The sequence below is a fragment of the Protopterus annectens genome, chromosome 8.part0 (genome assembly GCF_019279795.1).
Source record: "Protopterus annectens isolate FY-2018-M chromosome 8.part0, PAN1.0, whole genome shotgun sequence".
Lineage (NCBI taxonomy): Eukaryota > Metazoa > Chordata > Ceratodontiformes > Protopteridae > Protopterus > Protopterus annectens.
In genome coordinates this window covers 1,926,062,300-1,926,075,218 of record NC_056741.1, presented here as the reverse complement: position 1 = coordinate 1,926,075,218, position 12,919 = coordinate 1,926,062,300, and the positions used below count along the sequence as shown (strand labels likewise).

Genomic DNA, 12,919 nt, shown 5'->3' with positions numbered 1-12,919 from the left:
TGGTAAAGAAATGACCACTGAAGAGATAGGGTCTTTTGAAGAATACGCATATAAAACCGGGCCATAGGAACTAAGGTTATGTCAGCTGCTAGAAGGAAGCAGGGCTGTAGGATCTGAAGAGGATTGAGTAACTGAATGTCTTCAATGAAAAGCGAAAACCCTTGCCATTACCTCAAAGACAGGACCGTGAAACGCTGCAGTTTGTCTCACCAAAGCCAAAGCTGCTGATGCTACCATGCTACGACCCTGCCCGGACCTGTGCCTCAAAGGGGGAGTCAGACCAGAGCTTTCCAACACCAAAGCTCCAAGGGGCAGAGACTGTGCCATCACTCAGTGTAACCTAACCCCCCCCCCCGGAACTGGCACGGACACCTACTTGGAGACTCAACCTGGTCCAAAGGAATCAGTGCCAAACAAGTCAGGGAAACGGTCAAATATCTAGCCATCTTCAGATCCAATGTTGACACAGACTGGTTTCTTGGATTCTAGGGCTCTGAAATCATTGATCGTATTGGAGGAGGAGATATCACTTGCATGAGAAGTAGAAGGGAGGCTTACGGATTCGATGAGAACTTCTATCCGAATCTGAGTTTTGAGGAAATTCATCATCCTAGCCACTCCAGCTTCTGAAAGGCTCCTGGAGGACCTGATGGAGGAGGTGGTGGATTGGGGCAGAGATTCTTTTAACACTCTTCCAAGAAGGAAACAGGAACGCAGCAGAGGACAGCAAGGCTCTACAGTGAGTCATGGTGACGGGGTTTTTGGAGACTTAGTATGAATGGGAGGTCAGACCAGATTTCTTTTGAATCTTTTGAGAAGCCTCTGCAGATGGAGTAGACCACCACTTATCAAGAGGCTTTGAAAGCTTTGTGGGGGTTTGAGCCCCTGGAGCAGAAGGTGGCAGCAATCCCTTTAGGACTGACTAATTCCTCTGGTCACCATGGGTTATGGAATTAAAGACTATGCAAATGGAGCAGTCTGTGTTCAGCTGAGAAGCTCCAAGGCAGTAGACGCACTCTATGGGGGCATCAGAGTTGGGGACCTTATGCCCACAGGCATTTTTTGAAATCTGTTGGTTTCTCAGCCGTAATATTACACTGAACCTATTGCAGGAGCAATTACGGGAAAAAATGGAGTGTTTTTTTTTTTAAACTACCAATAATGGTAGATAAAGAAAATACCCTCTACAGGGTACAAAAGGGGAAGGAAGAGGAAACAGTAAGAAAAGTACCAACGATGGCACCTACAGCTACCTTGTGGTAGAAGAGAGAAATAAAAAGGAGTACTGCAAAGTAATGAACTTGAAAATCAAACTAGGCAAGGGAGTAGCTCAGCAGGTAACGCTCTTACTTTGAAGGCAGTTTGAGAGTTCTGTTCCCACACATCAGGTAGTTGGGATTACTTTTCTGATACTGACATTGCAAAGCAGCTAAAGTGGGGTGCTGCATTCCACAAAGTGCAGTTCTTCAGGTGAGATGTTGAATTAAGGCCCCATCTCCTTAAGCTGGGGGTAGCTCAGGTGGCTGCAGAGTAAGGGAAGTTTCCTGACTTCCTGACCAAATTTCCTCTAATCAGTACGAATATCACCTAGGGTCTCACCTGACAAGATTGCATTGGCCTAGTGGGACTAACCTGGTCAATAAAACAAAAATAGAACTGCCCATCACAATTTCATTAGTAGACTAAATTATTTCTTCTGTAGTCAAACTTACTACTTTTTATATTTTTTCACAAAATTATTTGTAAGACCATCATTAACCTCATTTCCCTATTTTCTACATAGGGTTGGGGCATTTTGTCAGCTGTCACCACCTGTCTTATTCACTGCCACTCTCCTACAGCCTTCAATAGTCATACCAGAGTGTCACAAATATTCTCTTATGTAATTTATTCATCTCTCTGCTAGATGTTCTTCTTTACACTTGCCTTCTTCCTGCCTCTCCCATATCTTTACCAAATTGTCTCCTGGTTTTCTTGCAAGAGCACAGTATCTTGCTCCCTTTGACCTTCTCTGAAACTGGAACTACTTTGGCTTCTGCTCCAATATCATTTCCTTGTCTATTTCAGTGTGCATCCTTCTTGGGAACTTCATATCTAGCTTCCTCAAATACTCTATTTACTGCCCAGGTTTCCACACCATACAGAAGTACTTTGGCCACGGTGGTACAGCGGTAGCATTGTTGCCTCACAGCAGGAGGTTCCCCTGTTCGATTCACGGCTGGAGTGCTTTCTGTGTGGAGTCTGCATGTCCTCCCCGTGGTAGAGTGGCTTCCGAATGACATGCGTGAATGGGTGTGCCTTCACTGAAGGTTGGGCATTGGGCTGGCAACTCGGCACCATAAAAAAATCTACTGCCAATCATTAGTGGACTAGAGTTCCGCTGTGGTGACCCCTAACCGGGAAAAGCCGAAAAGACAAACAGAAGTACTTTGGCATTCTTCTGTCACACCCTCCCGACTGCCAGTTGGCTGCAGCCCCTCTCATTCAAGCTCAAGTGGAACAGACTGACTGTAGTATGTACCAGGAGGTGGGGGCTCTTCAGTGGCAGGGCACAGATATGGATTAAGCATACAACTGGAAATGGAAAACCTGCAGTAAGCAACACAAGCCCATTAATGTGCCTAATTTTAACAGTACAACTGCAGAGAAACCTAAGCAGACAGTTTACCTCCAAGGAGAAGGCATCAAGGCTTCTGTCTTTTTTGAAAAAGCATGGATGAATTGAGTGGCCAAGGGACAAAATAGAAATCAATTTGAAGGAGAAGTGGGACTAGAACAAGGGACTCGAGTGCAAGAGGGTGGTAAAAGCAGGTCCCCACACATGGAGGCTAAAGTACAGGGATACCACTCAAAGGTAAAGTTACTAAAGGGAGTTTAAGCAAAGGACAAACTACAACACTGCCTACTACACAGAACAAAAGGACAAACCTGTGGAGAATGAGCAGCTTCTTTTTGATTTAAGCACAATTTTTGTTCATCTGTAAATGCACTTGACCCACAGACCACTGGTGTATCCTCTTGTCAGTAAAAACGGTATGGGAGCTGTAATCAGACATTTACATGCAACACAAATATACTTTAAAGAAGGATTTAAAAACACTGCCTTTCTGTAGTTCCATTCCTAGCCACCACCCTACACAAGATTTTTTAAATGCATATTTCAGTCATATTATGTTCAAACTTTGTAACACGAGTTATAAAAAAAAAAAACGAATGTCCGTTTCTATTGTCTAACATTTGTAGAATTTAATTCTGCTTCAGATTTCAGTCCCTCTTATGTTAAAATATTGACCGTGTATTCCAGTTGTCTTATTTTGCAGTACATTAAGCATAATTTCAAGGTAAATGAGAGAATCTGCATTTCCCAGCTCTTGATATGTTCTTCTTATGGCTGACCCTTACTAATAGATCAAACATGTTTACATCTTCTAAGGCTTCAATTACTTGTGCAACAGTCCCTTCAGAATACCAGTACTGATGAAATTCCAAATTAAAATCTAAAAAGTTAAAATTTTCCTAGCAGCGTATATCAACTTGTAGCTTGCTTCATCTACTATTTTGCTAAAAAGCCTAATTTGCATCTAGGGAAAAACAGACCATCTTGAGACCCACTTCAAATGTAAGCAATTTTATCACTTTATTCAGATCAAGTGGATTAACACAAATAAAAATAAATAGTGACTTTCTTTACAAAAGTGAATATACTATTTTACTCAGTCTTTCAGTTCTAATTGCTTCTTAGAAGATTTCTGTTTCATTTCAGCTCTTGCTCAGTTTCTGTTTCCTTGAATGGCTCTCCTGACAATTTTTTACTGTCAAGGAAACCTGACCAACCCTCCTCCCCATAATAAGCATCCGATGGGCAGGGAATAGAGGAAGTTGCCTGTCCACAGGCAGAAAACTCAACCATCTTTTACAGCTTGCCATTCTCCACTGTATGTGGACTGCTGAGAGAATCATGCTTTTGCAGATTCCTCTCATCTTGTGCATGTGCTCCTTAAGCTCATACACTACAGGTATAACACCTACTGTGCCCACTACGGGTCACCCAAGCAAACATACAATATTCCTGTACTGGCTGTCAAGCAAGAAGCAACCAATGCAGAGCATGAGTGAAAGGACTGCAGTGGTCTCACCGCTTATCAGGCCACATTCAAGTGTGCAAGCTTGCAGGAAGGACTGACTATTCAAATATTTGTTTGATGTCTATACTTTAAGTTGAAAGCCATAGCATAGAATGACTCAGCACCACACCTTCCACCCTATACCATGTACCCTGCTTAGCCTAAGTAGAGAGAAGGAAATCTCTTTCTCAAGTATCCCTACTGACTCCACAAATCAGTCCCTGGGATCATGCTGATTGGCCTTGAACCATGTGCAGATTGCTTAGGGAGGTAGGGTTAGCCGTCACCTGCATAGAGAAATGCAGCCCCTCAGAATGGGATGGCAAGGGTGTGCCTCTCAATCTTCTCATCATTGATCAATGTAGAGGGCTGCTGTGAGGGCAGTGGCAGCACCCACAGTATCATAAGGCTGTTTCTGCAACAAAATGACTTCTAACATGGCTAAGCTCTGAGCTTCAGTCTTTGTAAAACTATTCTGGCTGAGGCCTGGGGCCATGTGGCATCTCCTAATCATGGAAGAATGCTGCTGTATCCCAACTGGTAAAACAGTAAGCCGAAGTTTCACTTTGAATTACAGTCACTTTGGCTAATACTTCAAGTTGTGCTCCCCTCAAAGAGAGTACAAACAATGCCAGTGCAGATTTCGTCTAGTAATCTGAATGCTACAGGAGCACACTGTGGACCTTTATCTAGGCAATGAGCTTGAACTCTTCATCCTGCATTAGGACTGAAATCATAATTGTCCAAATGGCAGAAAACTGGTGGGCTCAGAATAGAAGTGTGCTCAATACAAGGGATGTCACAGATTCTGGTAAAAATTATGAATTGGCTGGTAAGGAGGACAAATCCAATCACAGCACCCATCAAGAAGGGCCTTCTGAAGTTATAAGTCGTAATAAAATTAGTAACGAAAGCAAACTGACTATTCATATGAAAAGCCTTTACATGAGCTCAGGAATCCTGGGTAACCTACTACCTCACACTACTGCAAAATAAATCAGCCATTTTACTTCACAGCATCTTTTAGACTAATATGTATACCACAGATGATAGTATGAAATATAAATGAACAGGTACTTTCAACAAGATGTTACAAGTCATGTAAAGGTTCTCACAATAATTTGTAATTTTTAATTTATGCTTTGACAGGGTTAGTCCCACTAGGCCAATGTCTGTTTTCAGAAGAAATCTAAGGCGGTATTCATACACTTCAGATCTTCCCCTGAAGTAGGCCATTAGCCTAGTGGGACTAACCCACTCAAAGTGTAAAAGTACACAAGAAAGGAATGGGCATACCAAACAAAACCAAATTCCCTGGACATAGAAACCAGTTGCACACTACTGTGGGTAAAACCAAAATATTTATTCCAGAATAAAATTTAGTGCTTTCGTCTCTGGTCTGGGACTTAATTGCAATACTAAATAGCTTACATCACATCCTTTTATGTCATCAACAGCTGACAAATCCATGTTGTTAGAGCCAATATTTAAAATTAAAACCAGTGCCACTGTTATAATCTCTAATAAAATCAAATATGAACATCTCAACATAGCAATAAATGCTAGTCACAAATGGGAGCACAAAATGATAAATACTAAATATTCTCAAATAAATTAAGAGTTTAGCAGAACTTAGTTTTAGCACAGGTTTTATTGATAAATCATTCAAACCGGGCAAGTGGTAGCATTCAACCTAAACTGCTAAAGTAGGTCCTTGTACTCTAGTTTTGGGTCCCACTCACCCTCTCCCTGGGAGTGATTTCAACCTTTTCAAATACTGCAAATTTAAAATCCTTAAAAGCAGTGCATATTGATGTGCTTAAAAACAGTGTTATTGGGATTGTGTCCTAATATCATATTTAAGCCTTGTATTATTTTTGTATAATCTTGTTTATTTGTATTATCATTTCTGTCCTGTGGCGCTTTTCTCCCCAGTCCTCTGCTGAAAAAGGGCTCATGTTCAGGCAGACATTCCCAGTTAACAAATGGCCTCTCAGATTTTCCCACATAGAAACCAGCAAAAGTTAAGCACTTTGAAATATAGCCATCATACTAGAGGACCCACAATTACCCTTTTGTAAATATAGCTGTTGCTATGTTGAGATGAATGAATTTTGTAAAGTGTAAATGACATACTCAAAAATGAGGTCATTGCCATTGCATTCTTAATATACGAGACTTTGTTTCAGATGACTTCAATTTTCCAGAAGCATTTCCAGAGCAAGCTGATGTTTACAAACAGGACACAAAATTAACTCCCAAATATGTGCATTCACAAGGAACTTAGCTGTAAAATAACCCACCGCATCTTCTATTCCTTTACAGAGCAACGACTCACCAAGGGGTGATGAATCCTCCAAATTAATACAAAAAAGGGGGTTTCAAATAAACAGTGGAACAGCAGCAGCTGACAAGCAAACCTTTACATTCCTAATAAAGTACCTGCAAGAGACTAGACAGGATACTACACCCTTCCACCAAGCTGCCTATGTTGTGTAGCTTGCCGGATAACCCAAATCACCAAAGATAAAATGGCAGCTTGGGGGTAAAGTTGTTTGGAGCTGCTAATAGACCAATGATCCTTACTCAGACACCTGTAGTCATGCCAAGTACCCTTAATAGAAATGTTTTTGCTTCAGAATAAGGATCAGCCCCACAGTATGCGACATGCACCAAGCTGCTGCTATACAGATTTTATCCAACCAATAGTTTTTGAATAATGCTGTAGACAGAGTGACCAGGTCAAATGAGATTTTGGTTTGAACATTAAGGGTTTTGTCTTTTGAAGTATACGTAAAGAAGATAGTCTGGCGGTCATCTGGACAACATTATTTTGGATACTGATGACCTAGTCAGTAGGAAGCAAAGACAACAGTTTTGAATTTTCTTAGAAATTTTGTTCCGTGAAGATAAAAACTTAGCCGTCTCTAGACAGCCAAGGTACGAAGGAGTTTACTTTCCCCATTGGCATAATTTGCAAAGAAAACTGGAAGGTGAAGGAAGTGGTTAAAGTGGACTCTAAGGTCAATTTAGAAATGAAAACTAGACAGGGTTCAACATTAATCCATACGGAAAACTAGACAGGACGCACAAAAGAGTACACTTGTGAAGCTGAAATCCTTCTTACAGAAACAGCATTTTTTGAGAGAGAATTCCACACATGATGCTGGCTCAGATGGAGGCCATGTCAAGGCTTGTAGCACAAAACTGAGGTCCCAAGGTGGTGTAGGGTCCTTGGCACAAAGGAATTGACAAGAGTATCAGTTTTAGGAATGTTCTATACTATTTGGGCTGGTTCACAATTACAAGGAATTTTTTTTTTTATTGTACTTGATTGTGAATTTTTATTTGATATAGTGCAACATGAAGGTAATTGAGAGCGTGCAGAAGGACTGCTGGTTATTAGTAAAGAAATTATGGATGACCTGGCTTTTCTATTATAGAAGACTAAATTATGACTTTACCATATCAGATGAACATACCACAAACAAATGTAAAATGAGAAAGTTAACATATTACTATATGCAGGAAAATTGTCATACCCTCTTTCCAAAGCCACTATGGGCCAACAGACCAGGAAGTTTTTTAGTAAGCAGGACATACAGAAACTCCGCTCATCTTCAAAAGCAGACTTGGAACAGGTAATCTCCAGATACCTCTCTCTAGCTAGAGTTGCCAGATCAGATACCCAAGACGTCTATATCCCAAAAAATCGAATAAGGTGGATAGGATATAATAGATCAGGCACTCACTGATCCTCCCCAAAAACTGTAACTTTTATCTTGCCGCAGGTTATGTTCCAGAGTCCTGGTGTACTGCAGCATTGCCATCGCCATTAGAGTAGACCCACAATAGACCCAAGGAACTATAGGTTCATAAAAGCCTTACTAGTCTTACCTGTGAAGCCATGGAATGCATCATAAATCATGACATCCCACTGCAATGTGGCTTTGTAAAGGGCAGATCCTGCTTGTTTAATCTTTTCAGCCTTTTGAGAAGTCACTTAGGCAGCTGAAAGTGGTTACACTGTCTATGTCGTTTACATTGATCTGGCCAAGGCATGTAGTACACTAACATGATGGAGAGGTCTATAATTTGATGGTCTTAAATCCATGTGTGGTAAGATGAATACCCAAGTGCCTTAACACAATGTGCACTGTCCTAGTGGGCAACCCTTCCAAGACAGGGAGTATGTAACAACTGGTGCCCCCTAGTAATCTGTGCTGGACCCCATTCTATTTAGCATTTTTCTTCCAGACCTCCAAACTATTAGCAGTGATCTGTGGTTAAAGTTTACGATGATTGCAAGTTGAGTGTGGCTGTTAAATTCTTTTTGAATGCATATATCCTCCCAAAATGAAGTATAGTCAATTTCTGTTGCATAGAAAAAGGGATCAAGCTCAACACCAAGAAATGCAGCAACATCACCTTTGGGAAGAAGCATTCGGCACTTCCACCATCACCCACTGGCAGATGAAAAAGTGAACATGTATCTGGGCACACGAGTTGATAGCTCCCTCTCCTTTGAGCATCAAGTCGCAATGATAGATAGAATCCTACATTTCACAACTAATTGCTAAGGTCATCTTCTAATACTAAGAAAGTCATTGTCCTGTCAGTCCTATTACTGAATATAAATAAAGCATTCGGTATGTATCTGGATAAACGTAAACATGAAAAACCACAAGTTCCTAATAAAAAATGGATCTCTTATTTCAAAAACTTTACCTATCAGTAGGAAATGGGCCTTTATCCATGTACAGGCTCCTCAGGGAAGACTTGCACCGAGCCCTATAGATACCCAGTTATTCTCCACCTTTTCCTCAGCAAGTCAAATCTTGCAGTCAATACCAGAATCAGAGAGCTAATCAAGAATTTAAAAATTGATGGAAAAAGATGTTCATCACCCAGTGGCTTCCTTTGCATTGCAATAAAACTCCAGACAGCTCAAGCAATTTTCTTCCCTAACACTCTTTAAAACATCTTGAACAGCTGGTTGAGGTGACTTTACATTTACACCAGGATTCAGAGGCATCATCGTCCTTGCAAAAGGCGATACAAAGCCCAAAGGTGGGTAATGGCAAGGTACACATGAATCTGCCCTCCCCTCAGACACTGGAAACGCTGTTGTGACTTTCTAGGTGCATCACTAAAAAGTACAAAATGTTCAAACTTAGGAACAAAAAGCAATACAATGCAATATTAACACAGAAAAATACCAAAAACAAGTATGTAGGCCTTTAACCCTTGTGGGGAAAAGAACAAAGTGCCATTCACTCCTGTGATCAAAAAATAAACATGTGAAGGACGGAACATATTCTTTAATAGCACAGTGTCATGATGCCCCTCAGCATGGTAAGTATTCTTATACCTAATCTGAAAACCTCCACCTGCTTCTACAGTCTGGCAGCAACACTGACATGCATCTGTGGTTAACTCCCCATCTATTACAGATATCTCACAACACTGATCCCAATAAACTACATTCCCTCCCATCAGCACAACTGGAGAGAGAAAAACTGCTTTAGAAAACTGGCTTGGAGAACCAGAATCCCCCACTGACTTGTCGACATTAAAGGTAACAAAGTACCAATATACTGGGAGAGAAGCTATAGAAAAAGGTGTACCTAATTTGCAGCTAGAAATCAATGTGCCATGTACAAAAAATATTTTTTGCAATAAAAAAGTCAGTCCATTAACCATTACTTCAAAAAAATCAATGTGGTTAGAATGCAAAAAAAAAATCAAAACAGCGGAGCAGTAATTACAGAGGGCTCTACCAGACACCATAAAAACATGGGCATGCAGACTTCACTACTGTAAAGCTTGTAAACCCATCCATCTTACACAGCAGCAAGATCAGAATTAAGCCATGGATAAACAAGGTATCAGTATGCAAATGTATGAGCTTTGTTGAGTTTTGTGAAAATGGGCGTGTCTGTGCCTCAGCTTGTGTGTCAGTGTGCATATCTGTCAGTATGTCCAAAGTAGTTATTAAATATTTAACATTTTTTAAATTTACAATTCAAATGTTTATTTCAACAATTACACAGCCTACCAAAAACTTTCAACAATTAAAAAACTATGCCACATCAAACCTGTAAATATATATATATATATATATTTAAGAAAATGCAAAACATAATAGATTTTTTTTTGTTAAGAGCAGCAATGTAGGATGGACATTACAGGGGAAAAATGCACATCCACTTGTGGCACTGGGCTTTACCATCCCCCAGATGGTCCACTATTTCGCTGTAATGCCCAACCTGTCTGGCGTATGTAATGCAGTGAATTATCAAGGTATATTTTAGCAGAAAAATTAGGGATATGGGCAATCAATATGTTGCAGTGAAATATAATAGCTCATACAGAGGTAACTGTCAGATATAAAGTGGGAAATCAGCATTGTTAGATTTTTTAAAGAAATGCTACTTTAGAATCTAGATTTCAAAAATGCAACCAACTCTGGTTATAGTTTGCAATCTGCCAGTAGCTTCCCCAAGCTATTCTATGTGGAAGCAAACAGTTATGGTTTGGCAAAACAAAACTCCAACCTTAACGATTGAAAAAAATACTGTAGACTTTCTAAAAACTCACCACTGCTTGTACTACCATAGCTCAGAAAACTTTCCTGTCTAGGTAACAGCCAACCCACCTGCAAAGTCAGTTTATTTAAGGGATTGTTACTGAAAAGTGAAGATTGGTGGCCCAAGCCACAGCAATAAGAGACATGATTCTCTGGAATTATGTAGGACTATGGGGAGAAATTAGGTAATAAGCCTATTTTTTCTTCTTCTACTTGTATGTCACAACACTGACTTTACACAAGCTAGGAATAGGAAAGGAAGTCTACATACTTAAACACAGTAGTGTTGTTGCACAAGTGTAAGTTAATAACGGCAACAGTATTAGAAGATGTACTTTTATTTGTACTCATAAAAATCCATAAATTACATGTGCAAGTGTCAGGCACACTGCAATTCAAAAACAGTCAACATTAAGTGCATCTCAAAGTGCATATTTAAAAAGATCAAATTTATCCAAATTAAAAGTTTAGTGTACAGTTATACCCAGAAAAAAATTACACTCAGTTTGGTGCTATCATAGTTTCACTGGGACTAGAACTGTCAGTCCGACTACTCTCTGCCACTTTAAAAGCAATAAAATAGCAGTATCAACATGCTTTTATCATGTACTTGCGAGTCTCCAATGTCAAAATACTGGAATGTGGTATCACTTATTTTTAGAGTCAATACAGAATTTCAATCACTCATCCCATCAATACCCCTTCTGCTATACTTGATACATGCAGCTACATACAAGTTATCACATATTCAAACAAGTTTCAGTTAATTTTGGCTGTCATTACATTACTAAACTATTCCACCTGCTAATTAACTGACCTAGGAAATGTCTGCATTCTCTTGTGAGATTTGTTTTCATGTTGGTTTCAAACAGCACATACTGATTTATTAACCTAATGATTATTAAATGCCTTATTAATGGATCATTATGCAAAGTCAATTACCAAAGGAGCAACAGCGTCCAAAACAACAGATTTGGCTAGTGGTGAAAGAGTGGACACCGGTGGAAGGCTGAACATATCCTTTTCATCATCCAAAACTGCTTCTTTCTCCACAATACAGTCCTTTTCATCACCACTGGTAGTATCCAGCACTCCATTAAAGATCTGGTCAATTACTTCAGAACTGTTCATCCCTGGAGTCTCTGTAAAACACATTAAAGAAACTCATCAGAATATTCGAGCAAAAGCAATTCACTCAAATCCTACAATGGTTTGGGAAAGGATTTAGATAGCTTAAATAACAGTTCACTATTCCTTTACAAATCGCTACACTGGGGGAAAGGGAGTAATGAAGATTTTGTCAGCTCACCTCTTTTGGATGAGCGTGTGTGTGTGTGGGGTGGATGTGCATGCCTAGGTGATTTCTCCTGTTGTACAATTTCTGTCAGAAAAGATATCCAACAGGAGTGCAGACAGAGAAGAGCAAGCCAGTCCTGAGAGATTAAAAAAAAATATTTCCTCACTAACTCCCACAGCATGCTAAGCTGAGGTAGTATTGAGCATGCACAGTGTGGGTTAGCGCTTTAAAACTTTTAAGTAACAGTTTTTTCCTCCACTGATAGATTTCCACCCCTTCGTGAGATAAGTTTGTACAGCCTGCCAGTAGAAAGAATGGGCTAATGGAGCAAGCAAAAAGGAGGAAATCTAGTGGTCAATGAGGTAGGAAAAACGCACAGAAAAAACTGTTAAGTGCTACACTAATTATGCATGTTACCCGGTTCTAGAGTATCCAAAATGCTGCACTGTTCGGCTTCTCTACTAGGTCTTGTTTCACGGCCAAGCTAAGATTTGTTACTTTATTACTTACCACTAATATTTTGCATAACTAAAGAAAGAATTTAAGACAAGGCAGCCAGAACCAAGAAGCTGGAGGACAGTTGTGCTATTCTACAACTTTGAATACATGTTTAAGTAAGCTAAGTTAGAACTCTCATGTTTATTTACATTTTGAATTGGAATATGCTACAATATGCAGGATCCTTATGGGTTAGAATGAGCTCTCCTAGGACCTCAACACAGAATCCATATTGGGGGTTTGCAAAAACTAATTTGCATTTGCAGAAAGACTTTTGGTCAGGGTCATGCCCTGTGCGTCTACTTTCTGCGTGTCTCCTTCCTGTGTATAGCAATTAGCTTGGTTAAGGTTACTGAACTTGTGAAAGAAGCATGCCCAAAAAAGGGCTATGTATTTGAACCCTTACAGCTT

General features: G+C 40.0%; 1 protein-coding gene across 4 annotated transcripts in view; it reads right to left on the bottom strand.

Moving 5' to 3' along the window:
• The window catches only part of LOC122809727 (anillin-like), a 1,124,352-nt gene that overhangs the window by 489,594 nt on the left and 621,839 nt on the right, over positions 1–12,919 (bottom strand). For all 4 annotated transcript variants that reach the window (XM_044081431.1, XM_044081433.1, XM_044081432.1 and 1 more), the window contains exon 9: positions 11,656–11,855. In XM_044081431.1, the coding sequence (XP_043937366.1) occupies positions 11,656–11,855 (200 nt within the window). The remainder of the gene's footprint in view (positions 1–11,655; positions 11,856–12,919) is intronic.